The 19,768-nt window shown below is 45.9% G+C and overlaps 1 protein-coding gene across 27 annotated transcripts in view; it reads left to right on the forward strand.

Moving 5' to 3' along the window:
• Nucleotides 1-19,768, forward strand: part of SFXN5 (sideroflexin 5) — a 130,834-nt gene that overhangs the window by 13,224 nt on the left and 97,842 nt on the right. For 14 of the 27 annotated variants that reach the window (XR_010580410.1, XR_012422203.1, XM_065526953.1 and 11 more), the window contains exons 2-3: nucleotides 1,739-1,807; nucleotides 19,205-19,282. Coding sequence is in view for 11 of the 27 variants with exons in the window: in XM_065526953.1 (XP_065383025.1) it covers nucleotides 1,739-1,807; nucleotides 19,205-19,282 (147 nt within the window). In the remaining 16 variants the exon portion in view is untranslated. Of the gene's footprint in view, nucleotides 1-1,188; nucleotides 1,355-1,738; nucleotides 1,808-19,204; nucleotides 19,283-19,768 lie in introns of those variants that run through there. The other 13 variants (XR_012422199.1, XR_012422201.1, XR_012422200.1 and 10 more) reach the window with 2 other exon arrangements.

The following is a 19,768-nucleotide window of genomic DNA, read 5'->3' on the forward strand; positions in this document are numbered from 1 at the left end:
AGCATTATTCCATGTCATGAATGTTTGAAAACATAGTTTTAAAGGCTGCATAGTATTCAGTCATATGAATGGACCAGCATTTATTTAACCATCCACCTTTGTAAATAATGCAGCAGTGAATATCCTTGGTATGTACACCTGACCAGATCTTTGAACATCTTGGATTGTTTCCTTAGACTACATTCTCAGAGGTGAAATTTTGCCAGGACAGCATTGTGAGCCTCCCTTATGTATGTCTTTAATGGGGAAATGGTCCAGGCTGTGTGGATTATAAGAGGTTAGGCAGCTGTTCCTATTAGGAATGGACTGAAGGTTGATCTGGTTTGTGAGAGACAGCACCTGGGTAGGGGCGGCATTAGGGGTTAGAGGTTGCTTCATGTAGGGTGCCATGGTGGGAGAGAATTGGAGGTGGGATGAGAACTGGTGTGTGGGGACACTTTGAGGTGACCTGGAGCCTATTGTAGGGTCTTTATTGGGAAGGGAAAGGGACAGGAATTGACTGCAGGGTCTGGTGTCGTACTAAATAAGGGGAGGGAGTCCGGGCTTGGTGGCTCACGCCTGTAATCCCAGCACTTTGGGAGGCTGAGGCGGGTGGATCACAAGGTCAGGAGATCCAGACTATTCTGGCTAACAAGATGAAACCCCGTCTCTACCAAAAATACAAAAATTATCCAGGTGTGGTGGTGGGTACCTATAGTCCCAGCTACTCAGGAGGCTGAGGCAGGAGAATGGCATGAACCTGGGAGGCGGAGCTTGCAGTGAGCCGAGATTGCACCACTACACTCCAGCCTGGGCAACAGAGCGAGAATCTCCATCTCAAATAAATAAATAAATAAATAAATAAATAAAATAAATAAGGGGAGGGAATGTGGAGGCTTCTGTTTCCTCCACTGTGCAAAGGATGGTGGAGAGTTGTGGGGCTCCAGGGAGGAATTTGGGGCAGAGCCCAGAGTGTAGTGAGGCATGAACCCCCAGCGATTGCAGCTTCCCCTTCATCCCCAACCTTGGCCCCCTCTGTCTTCCCCTTGAGCTTGGCTTTGCCCAGCTGGCTTAGTCCCCAGGGCAGAAGGCCCAGCAGCCGGGTTGCTTGGTTTCCTTTCATTGTGCTCTAATGCCTGTGGCGCTTAGCACAAAGCCCTCCTTTTCCACAGCCCCTGCTCTGGGGCAAGGTTGGGGGAGCTGCCTCTTGTCCTGCACCTCAGCAGCTACAGGGCTGTGGATGAAGGAGGGCCTGAGGATTGTGAGCTTGGTGCTTTCAGGTTTGAGCTGCACTTGGGAACCTCCCCCTGGAGGCAGAGCTAGACCTTGGGGAGGGACCCCTGTGAGGGGCAGGCAGGACGCTCTGTCACTTCAGGTCCTGAGCAAGACAGGGAGGCTGGGAGAGGGCTGGGGCCAGGCCTCACCTTCAGCCTACATGTCCAGGGATGCTTGGGAGCTTTTAATAGGCTCAGAATAGATCTCAGGGCATTGGGAGAGAGGGGGGAAAATGGGAGGCACCGGGAAGAGCAGATGGGCCCATCCTTGAGTATCTCAGTAGTCTCTCTGAGTTGACTTTGGAAAACTCTCAGCCTCAGGAAAGCTGTCCTTAGATTTCTGAGGCCTCATTGGCATTTATCACCCACATGGGGAGTCCTGGGGACCGGGGGACCCCAATCATAAAGGGTGGGGCTCCCCAGTGTCTGGAGAAGGGTGCACAGCGGCTGATCCATTCACTCTTCTCTCTCATCCCCTTCTTCAGACATCCTTCTATGGCCGCTTCAGGCACTTTTTGGATATCATCGACCCTCGCACACTCTTTGTCACTGAGGTAAGTCATGGCTGTCACCCTCAGTGGCCTTTTGGCCTTTGTACCTTGTCATTTCAGAATATGTGGGTCATTAAGGGAGGGTGAGGATGGGAAAGTGAAGAGAATAGGGGAGGTGGGAGGTGAGAGAGGAAGGTAACAAATTCTCTCTACCTGTAGCTGTCTATTTATGTATCTATGTGTCTGTCTCTGAGTTCATACATTGTGCTGTATGCTTTTTACATTATGTCGTTTGGATCTCACAACACCCCTCCAAGATAGATATTATTGTTATTCTTTAAAACTTCAATGAAATTATCAAGTACATAAATTATTTGCTCATTAGAAAAGTTCAAACAGTACAAGTATGTTTAAGTAGAAAAAAAAGTATCCTTTAATCATCCTCCCTACTTAGTTCCCTCCTCTCATAGGTAACAGCTGTTAATGGCTTTTAACATCAGGTTAATAAGGTATAATTTACCTTTAAAGGTGTGCAGTTCTTTGAGTTTTGACCGTCATATTCAGTCATGTATCCACCATCACAATTGTATTAGTCCGGTCTCACACTGCTATAAAGAAATTCCTGAGACTGGGTAATTAATAAAAGAAAGTGGTTTAATTGTCTCACAGTTCCTTATGGCTGGGGAGGCCTCAGGAAATGATCATGGTGGAAGGGGAAGCAGGCACCTTCTTCACAAGGTGGCAGGAGAGAGAGGAATGGAGGAGGAGCTTCTGAGCACTTATAAAACCATCAGATCTTATGCAAACTCACTATCATGAGAACACCATGAGGGAAACCATCCCCGTGATACAATCACTTCCCACCATGTCCCTCTCTCAACATGTGGGGATTATAGGGTTTACAATTTGAGATGAGGTTTGGGTGGGGACACAGAAGCAAACCTTATGGACAATCAAGATGTGAAGCATTTTCATCACCCTGACATGTTCCCTCATACCTCTTTATAATCAGTTCCTCCCTGTCTCCACCCCCTGTCAACCAATCATTTGCTTTCTGTTTCTATTGTTTTTCTGTTTCCAGAATGTCATATAAATGGAATCCTATAGTATGCAGCCTTTTGTATCTGGCTTCTTTCCCTTAACACAATGTTTTTGAGGCTGGGTGCAATGGCTCACACCTGTAATCTCATCACTTTGAGAGGCTGAGGCAGGAGGATTGCTGGAGCCCAGGAGTTCAAGACCAGCCTGGGCAACATAGTGAGACCTGTCTCTACAAAATTTAAAAAAATTAGCCGAGTGTGATGGTGCGTGCTTATAGTCCCAGCTACTCAAGAGGCTCAGGTGGGAGGATCGCTTGAGCCTGAGAGGTTGAGGCTGCAGTGAACCGTGATTATACCACTGCACTCCAGCCTGAGTAACAAAGTGAGACCCTATCTTTTAAAAAAAAAAAAATGCTTTTGGAATTTATTTGTGTCATTGCATGTATTAGTAGTTAATCCCTTCTGACTGCTGAGTAGTGTCCCATTGAAAGGATGTTCCAGAATTTATCCATTCACTTGTTGATAAATACCTTGATTCTTTCCAGTTTTTTGGCTATTATGAATAAAACTATATGAACATTCTTTGTGTGGATGTATGCTTTCATTTCTCTTGAAGGAATAAGAATGGGAATGCTGGATCCTATGGTAAGTGTGGTAAATGTATGTTTACTTTATCAGAAACTGCCAAACTGTTGTTCAAAGGGTTGTACAATTTATATCTCCATCAGCAAATGTATGAGAGTTCCAGTTGCTCCACTACCTCACCAACACTTGCTATTGTCAAATTTAAAAATCTTTTTTTATTTCAGCCATTCTAAGAAGTATGTCTTGACAGACTTTTTTTTTGAGATGAGTTTTGCTCTTGTTGCCCAGGTTGGAGTGCAATGGTGCGATCTTGGCTCACTGCAACCTCTGCCTCCCAGGTTCAAGTGATTCTCCTGCCCCAGCCTCCCCTGTAGCTGGGATTACAGGCGTGTGCCACCATGCCCGGCTAATTTTGTATTTTTAGTAGAGATGGGGTTTCTCCATGTTGGTCAGGCTGGTCTCGAACTCTCAACCTCAGGTGATCCACCCACCTTGGCCTCCCAAAGTGCTGGGATTACAGGTGTGAGTCACGGCACCTGGACTTGAGAGATTTTTTTTTTTTTTTGAGACAGAGTCTCACTCTTGTCCCCCAGGCTGGAGTGCGGCACGATCTCAGCTCACTGCAACCTCCACCTCCCGGGCTCAAGCGATTCTCCTGCCTCAGCCTCCCAAGTAGCTGGGATTACAGGCACCCACCACTACGCTGGGCTAATTTGACAGACGTTTTGTATATATTTACAAATGTATGTAGGAATATATGTACATATAAAATGTCAAATTTTGTTTTGTTTTGTTTTGTTTGAGACAGGGTCTTGCTCTGTCGCCCAGGCTGGAGTGCAGTGGCATGTTCTCAGCTCACTGCAACCTCCACCTCCCGGGTTCAAGTGATTCTCGTGACTCAGCCTCCCGAGTAGCTGGGATTACAGGCATGCGCCACCATATGCGGCTAATTTTTGTATTTTAGTAGCAACTGGGTTTTGCCATGTTGGCCAGGCTGGTCTCAAACTCCTGGCCTCAGGAAATCCACCCCATCAGCCTACTAAATTGCTGGGATTATAGGTGTGAGTCACCATGCCTGGCCTAAAATGTCAAATATTTATTAAGTACTATGAACAAGGCAATTTGTAAGCATTTTACATGCATTAACTTATCAGATTAACTCAAAGCAGCCCTAAGATGTGGATGCTATTATAAGTTCCAGTTTACAGATGAAGAAAAAGACAGACTGGAAGTTAAGCCTCATGCAAATGGTGCTGGCAAGTGATGGAGCCAGGGTATGAACCCGGGTACACTTGTCTCCAGACCCTTATACTCACCCCATTTGCATTCCTGTTCAAATAACTTGAGTTTAGGGAACTTGCCCAAGATTACATGGCAGAAGGCCTGAGCATTGGCCCTGGCCCTCATGTGGGCAGCACTTCACTGCACATCTTCTCTGTGCTGACATTGGCTTACTTGCTTTAAGCCCTGGAGTTGACCAGCTCTGGGAGAGAAAATACATGATAGAAGGAGCACAAGGCTTGCTGGGCACCAGGGCCTAGAACCATCGCCCCTCATGTCCAGGGGAGCAGCCCAGTAATATGAAATGTGGGAATTACCCTGACAGGTGGTTTCCTACTGCATCTCAGAAGGACAAAGGGCATAGGTATTTTATTAGCTGACCTGGGCTCTGTCTGGATTCTCCTAAGAAGTGATCAAGGAATAATCAGTGCAATTACATAAAAAGTTGGAAGAGCACAAACCTAGAGAAACTACTTATCTAGCCCACCTAATGTATGATTCTAGAAAGTTCTAGAACTGTGCAAAACAAGACACATTTGCAGTCCTAAAATCTGAACAGAAATGCCATGTATTTGGTGGAGGAGTCAGCCGAGATGTGAAGGATAGACATGCTAATGGTAGACTTCAAGGCACATTGAGACATGGTAGAGGGAGACGGGGGAAGCAGGGAGGTATTTCATTGCTTCCCAGGTTACCATGAACAGGCAGGGGTTTTGGTGATGGATGAGCAGCTACAGGACGGCATGCTACCTGTGCCAGGAGGGCCCCCCGTCCCTTTTCCCAGTCCCTCCTCCTCCCATTCTCAGACCATTTCATTTCACTACTCTCCTCCTTGTACTGCAATTTTATTCTTCAACTCTTGCATTTTGAAAGACCCCAACATTCTTTTACATCACTAAATCTTTTTTTTTTTTTTTTTTTTTTTTTTGAGACGGAGTCTCGCTCTGTCACCCAGGCTGGAGTGCAGTGGCCGGATCTCAGCTCACTGCAAGCTCCGCCTCCTGGGTTCACGCCATTCTCCTGCCTCAGCCTCCCGAGTAGCTGGGGCTACAGGCGCCCGCCACCTCGCCCGGCTAGTTTTTTGTATTTTTTAGTAGAGACGGGGTTTCACCGTGTTAACCAGGATGGTCTCGATCTCCTGACCTCGTGATCCGCCTGTCTCGGCCTCCCAAAGTGCTGGGATTACAGGCTTGAGCCACCGCGCCCGGCCACTAAATCATTTTTGACCCGTTTTTCCTATGAGTAAATTTTTAAAATTTCGTACCTGAAAAAAACTATTAAATGTCAAAGCAACTTAAATATTTACTGACTAGAAAATAATGAAGGCAACTCCAATTTTAGAATATTTTTCAAATTTCAATGTTCCTTTACCTCATCAGAGATTCAGATAGACTTTTTAGAAAGATCTGCACCTCTCCTCTGCACTGTATCCCCGTTAGGGATTGTTTCCAGGCTATGTACTGGCCTTTTTAAAAGCTTCTGCCAACAGAAGATCTTCTAGCCTTAAAAAGTCTGGAAGGGCCCTGAATGGGACCTCTAGGCTAGCAAGATAGTGGCCACACCCCTCATTGGCTCTAGCCTAGGCAGGTTGTTTAGCGAGGTCATCTCCATCAATGCAATGGGAAATTAGAGGCCTCTGAGTCCCTCCCATGAGTTGTGGGGCACTGGGAGGGCCAGGTTCCCCCTCAATGCTGGAGTCAGTCCACAGACCATGGCTTATAAATACAGTTTTCCTCCCAGGGCCCTTGGCTGGTGCCCTGGGAGGGAATGTGGGGTGGTTGCTGCTTAGCTGGAGGAAATTTGGATGAGCCCATTTGTCTGTGATGATGGGAGAGCAGTAGAGGTCATGAGGACTTGAGGAGGTGGCTCTGGAAGCTGGAGGGTCCAGAAGTAGAAAGATCCTAGGTAGCTTGAGCCATCTGGTGACCTGGTTCTGAGGGACGTTAGCTGAACCAATGGAGAAACTCCTCTTGAGGGAATTTTGCAGGTACTTCTTTGTAGTTTATAACTGACCATGCTCTAAAAAGATCCCAACCCTTGTATGTGTAATAAGGCAGAGGAAATTTTATTCACTGTAATTTTTCTTAGGAAGAAGGCTGTCTTTGTTCTAAGAATGCCTAACAAAGCTTCAGGGGAGGAGGTTGCTCTGCTTCACAGAGGAGAAGAATGGTGCATTTTGATCCTAAATGGAGAAAGGAGAGGGAAGGAAGAGGAGGAAAAAAACAGTGGGAAGGAGACCATAATACTGGGATGAGCTGAAAGACCAATAAAGAGATGCCGCAGTGAGGTGTGGCTGGGGGCTCTTTTGAGATGAGTGATGCTGACTGTGTTTGTGAGAACTGTGAATTTGCACTGTTACTCCTTCTACCATAATTCCTGGGAAGCTGTCAGCAAAATATGCCTGGTTTGTGAAATCTCTGCAAGAGATTATTTGGGGGATTTTTTTTTTTTTTTTTTTTTTTTTTTTGAGGCAGAGTCTCACTCTGTTGCCCAGGCTGGAGTGCAATGGCATCTTGGCTCACTGCAGCCTCTGCCTTCTGGGCTCAAGCACTTCTCATGCTTCAGCCTCCTGAGTAGCTGGGACTACAAGTGCATGCCACCACGCTTGGATAATTTTTGTATTTTTGTAGAGACGGGGTTTTGCCTTTGGCCAGGCTGGTCTTGAACTCCTGACCTCAAGTGATTCACCCGCCTTGGCCTCCCAGAGTGCTGGGATTAACAGGGATGAGCCACAGTCCTTGGCTATTTGGGGGAATCTTGAAGGGCTGTGAGTCTCCTTGCCAGGGTGCAGTGTGTGCAGAATTATTTTCAATGAAGGAAACCACTGGGAGCTTGCAGAAGCAAAAGGGAGAAATCTTTGGCTTTCTCTGTAGGCCAGGGAATTAGATCTAGATCTCTTAAGGGCAAGGCTGTATGACATCTGAATTATGGACCAAAGATGGAAGGCATTTGCTATCCTGAATTCAATAATTACTTAAGGAAAGGAGTGGCTGACAGATTATCATCATGAAGGGCATAGAAAACTAACTGAAATGGTATTAATAACAACAATTGAATACTAGAACTCCTGTCATAATCTGAAACTATTTGGGGTGTATTATAGGATAGAATAAATAATTATGCTGATGTGGAGAACCAGTATTTTCACTGTGGGAGATCAGAGATACAAATATAGAGTAGGGGAAAAGACAGAACTATGTGATGTTGTATTTTAATTGGAGGTACCAATATGCACTCATCACACACACATACGCACACACATACACTCTCTCTCTCTCTCTCTCTCTCAATATTTTCTAATTTTCTGGCTCTGTTTTCTGAAAGGGCCTAGAACTTATGACACCACAGTAACTATGAACACACTTAGCACCCAGATCTTGGTTTCTGCATACCACTACCCACAAAAAGGAATGAGGGCTTCTTAAATAAATGGTGGATTCCAGGTCTGAGGATGCAAGTGTTGCTACAGAAAGCAAGGAAGTGCTCAAAGAATGATGGAGACACAGGAACTGGCTTAAAAGGAAATCCGTTGGCTGCATTTGGGCAATTTGAGCGTTAAGAAAAACAGCAATGGATTGTAACACATTAAATTAAAAAAAAAAATCTGTGAGTTCATAAGCTATGGTTTGAATGTGTCCACTCCATACTTAATGGTGAATGTGATAGTATTAAGAGGGGGGGCTTTTACGCAACGGTTAGGCTATGACTGGGATTAAGACCTTTATAAAAAAGGCTTCCCACAGCTGCTAGGGTCTCTTGCCCTTCTGCCTTCTTCTCTGTGAAGACATAATATTTCTCCCCTCTGAAGGATACAGACCTCACCAGACACTGAATGCTCGTTCTTTGATCTTGGACTTCCAGCCTCCAGAGCTGTGAGAAATACATTTCTGTTCTTTATAAATTACCCGCCTGTGGTATTCTGTTATAGCAGCACAGACGGACTACAACAGAAATTGATACCACAGAAGTGGGGTGTTGCTATAACAAATAACTAAAAATGTGGAAGCAGCTCTGGAGCTTGGTAAAGGGTAGAGGCTGGAATGGTTTTGAAATGAGTGCTGGAAGGCTGGGGGTGGTGGCTCACGCCTGTAATCCCAGCACTTTGGGAGGCCGAGGCAGGTGGATCACAAGGTCAGGAGTTCAAGACCAGCCTGGCCAAGATGGTGAAACCCCGTCTCTACTAAAAATACAAAAATTAGCCTGGCGTGGTGGCGGGCATCTGTAATCCCAGCTACTCGGGAGGCTGAGGCAGAGAGTTGCTTGAACCCGGGAGGCATAGGTTGCAGTGAGCCAAGATTGCACCACTGCACTCCAGCCTGGGCAGCAGAGCAAGACTCCATCTCAAAAAAAATAAAAATAAAAATAAAAAGTGCTGGAAAAAGTCTCATTGCCATGAACAGAGCATTAAAGGCGATTCAGGTGAGGGCTAAGAAGAGAAGAGCCGTAGGGAAAGCCTCCTTCCTTTTAGAAGTAACTTACGGGATAGTGACAGTGAAGACCCTTCTGATAAGGCGTGAGACAGAAATGAGGAACAAGATATTGGAAATGGGGGAAAGGCCATTCTTACTACGGTGACAAAGAACTTGGCTAAATTATGCCTATGTCCGAGGACTTCGTGGAAGGCAGGACTTGAGAGCAATGAACTAGGATATATGGCAGAAGAAATCTCTAAGCAGCAAAGCATTCAGGGTGCTTCATGGCTTCTCTTAACTGCTTATAGTAAAATGTAAGAAGAGCGAAACAATTCAAAGATAGAATTTATAATGAAAAGGGAAGCAGAACGTACATATTTGGAAAATTCTCAGCCTGGCCATGTAAAGAATAAAAAATTATGTTTAGGAGAAAAAACCAGCAGTGTGGCCAAGTGACCATTTGATAAGGAGATTAGTATGGCTAGAAGGAAGCCAGGTGCTATTCACTAAGACAATGGGAGAATGACCCCCAAAGGCATTTCAGATCTTTGAGGTTGCCACATCCATCACAGACCCAGAGTGCCAAGGCCTTAGGGGCAGAAGTTTCTAAGGAGGGGTGCAGAGTGTCTATGGGACTTCAGGGCTCACTGCCCCTTGTCTCTGCCCACTGTATTCTGGCACATTGCTTCTCAGCCACCCCAGCTGTGGCTCAGGCAGACCCAGGTGCAACTTGGGCCACTGCTCCAGAGGGCACAAGCGTAAGCCTTGGCAGCGTCCATGTGGTGCTAACTCTGCAGGTGTGTGTGTGAGCTGTGGCTGCGGCGCTACCTCCACCCAGATTTCAAAGGATGTTGCAGACAGCCTTGAGGCCCAGGCAGAGAGTTGCGCAGGGGTGGAGCCACTGCAGTTTCCACTGGGGCAATGCTTAGTGGCATTGTGGGGATAGGGCTGTCTCTGCAACCCCGGAGCAATAGAGCCACCAGCATGCAGCACCAGCCTGGGAAAGCCGCAGGAATGCAACCTCAGTGTGTGAGAGCTGAAGCGTGGCTGTCTGGCAAAACCATGGGGTTGGGGCTGTCCAAGGCCTTGGAGGCCCAACTCCTGCCCCAGTGTGTCTGGTAAGGCAGGACTTGGAATCAAAGATGATTTTCAAGATCGAATGTTGTGTGCCCTGTTGGATTTTAGATTTACCGAGGACCTGGTACTCCTTTTTATTTTTATTTTCATATTTCTCCCTTTTGGAAGATAAATATTCGTCTTGTACCTGTCCCACCATTGTACTTTGGAAGCATGTACCTTGTTTGAGTCTACAGGCTCACAGCTGGAGGGAAATTGGCCTCAGGATGAAGCACACCTTTGGGTCTCATCCATATCTAATTTAGAAGATTCTAGAAGAGACTCTGGACTTTAGGCTTTCGAGTTGCTGCTGGAATGACTGACTTTTGAGGCTACTGAGATGGAATGAATATATGTGAGAAGGACATAAATTTTGTGGGGGCACGGTAAGATGCTATGGCTGAAATATGTCCCATACAAAATTCAGGTGTTGAAACTTAATGCCAAATGTGATAGTATTAAGAGGTGGGATCTTTAAGAGGCAATTAGGCCATGAGGGTCCCTCCCTCATGAATGGAATTAAGGCCCTCGTAAAAGAGGCCTGGCCAGGTGTGGTGGCTTACAGCTGTAATCCCAACACTTTGGGAGGCCAAGGCTCAAGAATCACTTGAGTGCAGGAGTTTGAGCTAAATTTTTTGAAAAATTATCTGGGTGTGGTGGCATGCACCCGTAGTCCCAGCTACTGAAATCGGTGGAGCCTGGAAAGTTGAAGTTGCAGTGAACTGTGATCACACCACTGCACTCCAGTCTGGGTGACAGAGCAAGATCCTGTCTCAAAAAATAAAAGAGGCTTCACACAGGGTTTGGCCCTCTTGCTGTTCTGTCATGATGAGGAACAGCCTTCCTCCCTTAAGAAAAATGCTGCCCTCACCAGATACCAAATGCTGGTTCTTGGTCTTGGACTTCCAGCTTCCAGAACTGTGAGAAATAAATTTCTGTTCTTTATAAATTATCTAGTCTGTGGCATTCTGTTATAGCAGCATAGATAGTCTAAGATAACATAGTAAAACTAAAAATGTGGATGAGGAAACTCTTCTTTTTACCTTTAGTAACTCTCAGTGAAGTAACTGATTCTGTCCCAGATCATTAATAAATACTATTTCCAAAGAGTAAAATGTTATTGGGAAACCAAATGCTCATTTGCTTTCAAAGTATCACCCTGCGGATTACTTAGCAATTACAAAGGAGAAAGGGTACCTTTATAATGGAGAACCTTAAAATGTCTTTTATTCAGAAATCTTGCTTCCACAAATTTATCCAAAGGAATTAAGTACAGTGAGATTTATATACAAGGATATTAATTGCAATGTTATTTATAATGGTGGACACCTTTTAGCAAGATGACCAAACTTAGCATCCCTAACAATTGAAAACAAACTGACATTGTGTGTTTCCTGATGTGATGTGATTCTGGTAGTAATTCCTAAATACTGGAAGACATAGAAAAGTCTAAAGAAAACAAAAAACTGTTTATCATCCAACCTGCTAGAAATAATCAACATTAACATTTTGGTGCATGTATATGTACAATATTGGGATGACTGGCTGGGTGCAGTGGCTCACACCTATAATCCCAGTACTTTGGAAGGCTGAAGCAGCTGGATCACCTGAGGTCAGGAGTTTGAGATCAGCCTGGGCAACATGGTGAAACCCTCTCTCTACTAAAAATACAAAAATTAGCTGGGTGTGTTGGCACATGCCTGTAATCCCAGCTACTCAGGAGGCTGAGGCACGAGAATTTTGAACCTGGGAGGTGGAGGTTGCAGGGAGCTGAGATCACATCACTGCACTCCAGCCTGGGTGACAGACACTCTGTCTCAAAAACAAACAAAAAAACCAAAATAGATATGACTGATATAATATGTATATATCTATATCTCTATATAAATATAGGGAATCATATGCACATATGTATGATATGTGTACATACATGATACATAGATGTCATACGTGATTATATAGCAATGGATATCCATGGTATGCATGATACCTAGAGTATATACTTTTATCTATGAATATATGAGCATTTTTTCATGTCATGAAATGTTTCAAAATGTGTTTAACTGCATAATAATTCATCACATGGCTATTGTATAACTTAATTATTTACTCTTGTTGACCATTTAGGTGGTTTCAAGTCTTTTTCATAAATAATATTGCAGTAAATATCCTCATACAAAAATCTCACTGTACTTCCTTTAATTCCTTTGGATAAATTTCTAGAAGTGGAATATCCAGATGAAAGACTTTAGATAAATATTTCCAAATTTACTATATTAGTTTGTTCTCATGCTGCTAATAGAGACATACTCTTGAGTCTAGGTAATTATAAAGGAAAGAGGTTTAATGAACACATAGTTCCACATGGCTGGGGAGGCCTCACAGTCATGGTGGAAGGTGAAGGAGGAGCAAAGTCATGTCTTACATGGCGGCAGGCAAGAGAGCTTGTGCAGGGGGACTCTCATTTATAAAACCATCAGATCTTGTAAGACTTATTCACTACCATGAGAACAGTATGGGGGAAATTGCCCCATAATTCAATTATTTCCACCTGGCCCTGCCCTTGACATGGGGGGATTATTATAATTTAGGGTGAGATTTTGGTGGAGACACAGCCAAACCATATCATTGTCCTGCAAATTATACCAACCTGTACCAAGATTTTATATACATATGTATATATGTATACACATACACACACACACACATATATATATCTATATATATATTTTTTGAGATAGAGTCTCGCTGTGTCGCCTAGGCCGGAGTGCAGTTGTGCAATCTTGGCTCACTGCATCCTCCGCCTCCCAGGTTCTAGCAATTCTCTGCCTCAGCCTCCTGAGTAGCTGGGATTACAGGTGCCTGCCACCACATCTGGCTAATTTTTGTATTTTTAGCAGAGATGGAGTTTCACCATCTTGGCCAGGCTAGTCTTGAACTCCTGACCTGGTGATCCATCCGCCTTGGTCTTCCAAAGTGTTGTGATTACAGGCGTGAGTCACGCCTGTCCCAAGATTTTATATTTATACTCCCAGTAGCAGCAAGTGAGGATGTACATTTAAATGAATTGTAGAAAAAAAAAAGGAAAAAATAACCAAACAGAAAAAAGAAAAGATGTAGTTTAGACAGCGCTGGTTAGTGTAACTTTAAAATCTTTAAAGGAATTTTTAAATTTAAAACATCCCCATACCCTTATATTGTCAGTACCCTTATATACTTTAAGTTCTTGTCCATCTGCATACATTTTGGCAATTATGACATTGAACATAAACTTTTTTTATTCTTTTCATTTCGAAGTCTTTATAACTTTAAAAATAATTTTTGGGGTGCAGTGGCAGTGATCATGGTTCACTGCAGCCTTAGCCTCCCAGGCTTGAGATCCTCCCACCTCAGCCTTACAAGTAGCTGGGACTATACCAAGTCTTTATTATTTTTAAAAATCAAGTTTTGTGGCATAAATAACCATCCTATTAAACCATTAGACTTATTGGTGTAACAGATAGGTTGTTTCCTATCTTCCTGGACAAAATAGTCTTAGACATATTATCTTTTTTTTTTTTTCCCCAAGACGGAGTCTCGCTCTATTGCCCAGGCTGGAGTGCAGTGGCATGATCTCGGTTCACTGTAGCCTCCACCTCCCAGGTTCAAGCGACTCTCCTGCCTCAGCCTCCCGAGCAGCTGGGACTACAGGTGTGTGCCACCATGCCCAGCTTATTTTTGTATTTTTAGTAGAGATGAGGTTTCACCATGTTGGCCAGGCTGGTCTCGAACTCCTGACCTCAAGTGATCTGCCTGCCTCAACTTCCCAAAGTGCTCGGATTACAGGCATGAGCCACTGCACCCAGCCAACATATCACTTAGTTTTTGCTAAGTTTGCGTTTTAGAGTAAATTCCAAGAGTTGGGTAGCCAGGCTGGAAGCCATGGTTGTTTTTAAAGTTCTTGGAATAGGTGGATCAGTTTCTTTCCTGTCATGCTGCTGGAACTGCATCAGTTTACCTTACTCAGCCTCCTAAGGTGACTAGAGGTCAGGACAGGGAAAGCCACATGTCCCTGGTTCCCCTTCTTTGGGCCTCTCATAGGGTGGGTTCCTGGCTGATGGGAGCCAAGGACCCATCGCAGCACAGACAGCTAGAACTCTGGGAGTTCCAGGACTGCTGGGTGGGAACATGGAGTTGGGGATGGCTGAGGGAAGACAAGAGGAAGGCTTGGGATTTTGCCTGCATGTAACCATTACCTTTGGCCTCCAGGACCCACTGCTTGGAGGTGACTCTAGTAATGGTCAAGCCGTGGTAAGGATGCATGGCCCTGCCCTCAGCAGTGCAAGATTGGCCTGGTGAGAACAGTCAGCTACTGAACCATCAAGACATGGTGGAACATAACCTCCCTGCCATCCTGCATGCCCCACTGCCAGTTCATCCCTCCCCACCCCCACCACAGTCTTTTAGTTCTATAACCATTGGAGCTCCCAAACTCTCTGCTTTGCCTGAAATGGCCCATGTTTCAGCTGTACCTGCTTCCTCTAAGCATGTTTGTTTTTTCTGTGTTAGGCTGGACTCAGCTTTGAGAGTAAAAGAGGCCATTTCTTTTTTTGCTTGGGGTGCCCTGCCTCAGAGGCCATCAGTTCTAGGGGGCTTTGGGCATTGCTGAGGTTTCTTTGGGAGATGGTTGCTGGCATGAGTACAGCAGGTTCTTCTGTGTGGATGTCTCATGGAAATGGCTCGGAACTAGAGTTGAGGTTTCCTGGGATTTCTAGGTGTCACTCACCCACTCTGTGATCATGGGCAAGGAAGTACCCTTCCCTCTTGGCCCCAGTTTTCTCGGAGAGGGGATGGTCCCCATGTTTCTAGGGTGTGCACATACAGAGGGGTAATCTTATCCACATGCCATGTGAACAGGGCATGGTCTCTCCAAGAAAAGATGAGTTTTGCTTCCGATGACTCTTCCTCAGCTTTCCTTTTTGTGTCTCTTTTTCTTCCTTGTCCCTCTGTCCTCATTCCCCTCCATTGGGGTATCCTGCCCTCTTCCCACCCTTTCCCCTCAGGCGGGGCCTTGAGGCAGGACCCCTGGGGCCAGGATTCTCCTCTGTTCAAATTCTGTGCTGCTGGAGCTGACCTCCTGGGTGCAGACCCCTCCAGAGGGATCTTCTGGAGACCACGCCCCTCTCAAATACATGGGGGGACTCTCATGGTGACACTTGCTGGCAGGCTGGCGCTGGAGTAGCGTTTGGGAAGCAGCAGCCTGGGCTGTGTCCTCCCACTAATCCCAGCCGGGGCCCCTCACAGCCTTTGTGTTCAGGAGCTGGTGCCTGTTTGTTGCTGGTTGAAAAGACTTCCTGCAGAGTTCACCCCGCCACCAATCTCCCAGCTTTCCCCACCCCTCAAGTACCCGGGTCCTTCTGCTGAGCCTCACAGTCCAGGGGCGTGTGAAGGGTTTGAACAGGGAGACTCTCCTCCCATTTCCCAAGTGTCTGTGATATAGGCCCTTTCTCTGAAGCAGGGACACCAGCCCCCAGAACAGCCAGGCCTCAGGGCCCTGTCCAGACAGGTGGCCTGGGACCTTGCCTGTCCCACAGGCCTGGAGCTCCAGCCCCTCAGCCTTTGACAGAGGTTTCATAAGGTCCAAGGCCAGCCTGTAGCTCTCAGAGGCAGGTTCCAGCTTCCTTCAGTCCTGGGCCCTCAGATTTGTCTGCAGGAACCTTGGATCTCGTTCTCTTTCAACCCATGCCCTTTGCCAAGATCAGAGCTCTTTGGAATTTATTCTTTTGGCGGGAGGGCTCCCTTTGATGACTGTGTCAAGTAAGATGGAATCTGGCCAGGTTGTTATAGGAACTCAGGAGAATCCCTGGAGTGGGAAAAATAATGAGAACACGGGGCCATTCACCATTCAGCGTTGGAAAGTAGAGCATTCATTGTCCAGGTCCGGAGGGGCAGGCTTAGGGGTGGGGGCCTCGCTGCATCACTAGGAGGCTTTGGTGGTATTGAGGGGGTGTGTGGTGGGGTGTGCAGTGTGAGGGTCTGACTAAACTTGGTTCAAATACTAAATCACCCACTTACTATTTGTGTGACCTTAAGCAAGTTAAAACAAATAACACAATCCAATTTTGTTGATTAAATGTATTATGTCTAGAAGGAAAATCATCCTCACTTTTGGAGTTGTTATCTTAGGGATATGTTTACAGATTTAAGGTTACTTTTTGTACTTTTCCACTTTTTTTCCTGATATTTTCTTTAAACAGGATGAATTACTTGTACAATGAGGGGGAAAAAAAAACCACCCACAAAGCTATCTCCACTTTGGAAATGAACAGTATCCAGGAAGGGGCTCTTTAGAATCTAGGAGCTGCTAGACCCTTCTGTATTTGGAAGGGGAGGGACAGTACTTTTCAGACTTCAGGCCATTCCAAGTAAGAAAAGTGTTCCTGGCCCCCTGGCTGCCTACGCTTCTGTCTTGGGCCAGGCCTGGCTTAGACCAGTGCTGGCCACCACAGCGTTTCACATGTGGGTGCTTCACATGCAGGCCTGTGGGGTTGAGGGTGGCCTCGCTGGTTTGTCTGTGTTGGCAGTTATTCGTGCTGCCATGGTACAGGAGGTAGCTGTTCATTTCCCACTCTGGCAGCCAGTTCAGAAAACCCTGTCTGCCCTACTGAGGGCCCTTCCTGAGGCTACATCCTTCCTTTAGACTAAGGGGTTTATATTGAGGTCTCTGCACTCCTGTGCCTAGCGAGTCTCATCTCTCCATCAAAAGGGGAACACGGCAGCTTCACTGGGTTTCTTCCCCCATGCTGGGCTTCCTTAGTGTTTGGGTCCCTCATCTGGACCTTGACATGAGCTTCCTTCTGTCACTGTTGTCTGTTTATTGTTTTTTTGCTGCTGTTGTTTGTTTATTTATTTTTGAGACAGTGTCACTCTGTCACCCAAACTGGAGTGTAGTGGTGTGATCTCAGCTCACTGCAACCTTTGCCTCCCAGGTTCAAACGACTCTCATATCTTAGCTTCCTGAGTAGCTGGGACTACAGACGCCCACCACCATATCCGGCTAATTTTTTTTGTATTTTTAGTAGAGATGGGGGTTTTGTCTCAAACTCCTGGCTTCAAGTGATCCACCTGCTTGGCCTTCCAAAGTGCTGGGATTACAGGTGTGGGCCACTGCACCTGGCCTGTTGTTTTTTGAGATAGGGTCTCATTCTGTCACCCAGGCTGGAGTGTGGTGGTGCAGTCATGCCTCACTGTAGCCTCAACCTCCCAGGTTCAATCGATCCTCCCATTTCAGCCTCCTCAGTAGCTGGGACTACAGGCACTCAACACCATGCCTGGCAAAATTTTTTTTTTTTTTCTGAGACGGAGTCTTGCTCTGTCGCCCAGGCTGGAGTGCAGTGGTGTGATCTCAGCTCACTGCAGCCTCTACCTCCCAGGTTCAAGTGATTTTCCTGCCTCAGTCTCCTGAGTAGTTGGGATTACAGGTGGGCGCCACCATGCCCGGCTAATTTTTGTATTTTTAGTAGAGACGGGGTTTCATCATGTTGGTCAGGCTGGTCTTGAACTCCTGACCTTGGGATCCACCCACCTCGGCCTCTCAAAGTGCTGATATACAGGCACGAGCCACCATGCCCGACTCATAGTTTACTTTTTAACTACTGCATAATAGTTATTGTGTGCATATATTGCTGTTTACTTATCCATTCTACAATGAATTATTTGCAGTTTGGGGCTACATAAATGCTGCTGCTATGAACATTCTTACACAACTCTTTTGGTGGGGACAAAGGCTACCTTCTGTCACTGTTACTGTCTCTTTAGCTTTTAGACTTAAAAAATCATACAGTTTTATCCTTTTTTTCTCTTTCTCTCCATCAGTTACTGTAGCCATATGTACTTTAGTAGGTAAATCTCTGCCAGTGTTTTTAAAATGTTGAAAAGAAATTATATAAGTGCTACTTAAATACGTTCTCTTGGCCAGGCACAGTGGCTCACATCTGTAATCTCAGCACTTTGGGAAGCTGAGGCAGGTGGATCGCTTGAGCCCAGGAGTTTGAGACCAGCCTGAGCAACAAGGCAAAACCCCGTCTCTACAAAAAATAAATTAGCCAGGTGCAGTGGCGCGTGTCTATAATCCCAGCTACTTGGGAAGCTGAGGTGGGAGGATCACTTGAGCCTGGGCTGTTGAGGCTGCAGTGTGCTGAGATCATGCCACTGCACTCCAGCCTGGGTGACAAAATAAGACCTTGTCTCAAAAAAAGAAAGGAAAAAACCCTCCTTATAAAAGCTTTCCTTTTTTTTTTTTTCTTCTTTTTTTTAGACTGAGTCTTACGGTGTCCCCCAGGCTCACTGAAACCCCCGCCTCCTGGGTTCAAGCGATTCTCCTGCCTCAGCCTTCTGAATAGCTGGGCGTATAGGCATGTACCACCATGCCCAGCTAATTTTTGTATTTTTAGTAGAGACGGGGTTTCACCGTGTTGGTCAGGGTTGTCTCGAACTCCTGGCCTCATGATGAGCCTGCCTCGGCCTCCCAAAGTGCTGAGATTACAGGTGTGAGCCACCGCGCCCAGCCTAAAAGCTTTCAACATTACATTAAGATTAAAGTTCCTTGTGATACCCCTTACCAAGTCTTGGCCCTTTCCTCCTACCCCGAGGTAACCCCAGCCACCAGTTTGGTTGTTCTCCTTCTAGGGCTTTTCTGATACATCGACATATATAAATGTTCACATAGGAAATATTATTTGATACGTGTGTGTTGTTTATTTGGTACAACAAACAGCATCATACTGCTTGGCCATTTGCTTTTTCACTCAACAAAATATCTTGGGGAGATGACCATGGGAGCACACGTAGCTGTACTTCATTTTTTAAACTGCCAAGTAAGAACATTTAGGTGGTATTTCTTTATGATTTTGTGTGTGTCCCATGAACTGAGGGCAGGCCCGAAGCCTTGCGCTGGCAGTATTTGATACTGATGTAATCCCACAAAAGAAAAATTTGCAGGAGCCCCTGATCTGTGCCCCTCAATGTCTCTTTTCTTTCTTCTGCAGAGACGTCTCAGAGAGGCTGTGCAGCTGCTGGAGGACTATAAGCATGGGACTCTGCGCCCGGGAGTCACCAATGAACAGGTAACTGTGTGGGAGGTGGGAGCGTGGCCAGTGGGGAAGGGAAGGAAAGTGAGAAATTCACAACCCCTTCCCTGCAGCCAGAACCACTTCTTTCCTGTATCTACTTCTGCTGGTACATACCCCTGTGGACTAAAAGCTCTTTGAAGATGCTCAGATCTCTCCTGTGCTCTGGGTCCAGTGGAAAGCATGGAGGCCGATAAGGCTAGGGTGGTCCAAAGGCAGTGGCTTGGTGAAGCCAGCCTGCACTGGCTTGCAAGAGCTGATTGTGGGCATTTCTTCCCAATTCCACAATCACGGACCACGCAGTGGGAAATCAGCCATGATGGGAGTATTTACACCATAGACGTTGGCAAATGCTACAAATCAGGACTTTTTCTCCAGAGAATGGATTATTAAACGTTTACCAGCATACCGCTGTTCAAAAATTCAGGTTAAGGGTGGGAAAGATGGGGAGGATGTTGAGGATTAGGATTAGGATACTGTTGT

Source organism: Macaca fascicularis, chromosome 13, assembly GCF_037993035.2.
Source record: "Macaca fascicularis isolate 582-1 chromosome 13, T2T-MFA8v1.1".
NCBI lineage: Eukaryota > Metazoa > Chordata > Mammalia > Primates > Cercopithecidae > Macaca > Macaca fascicularis.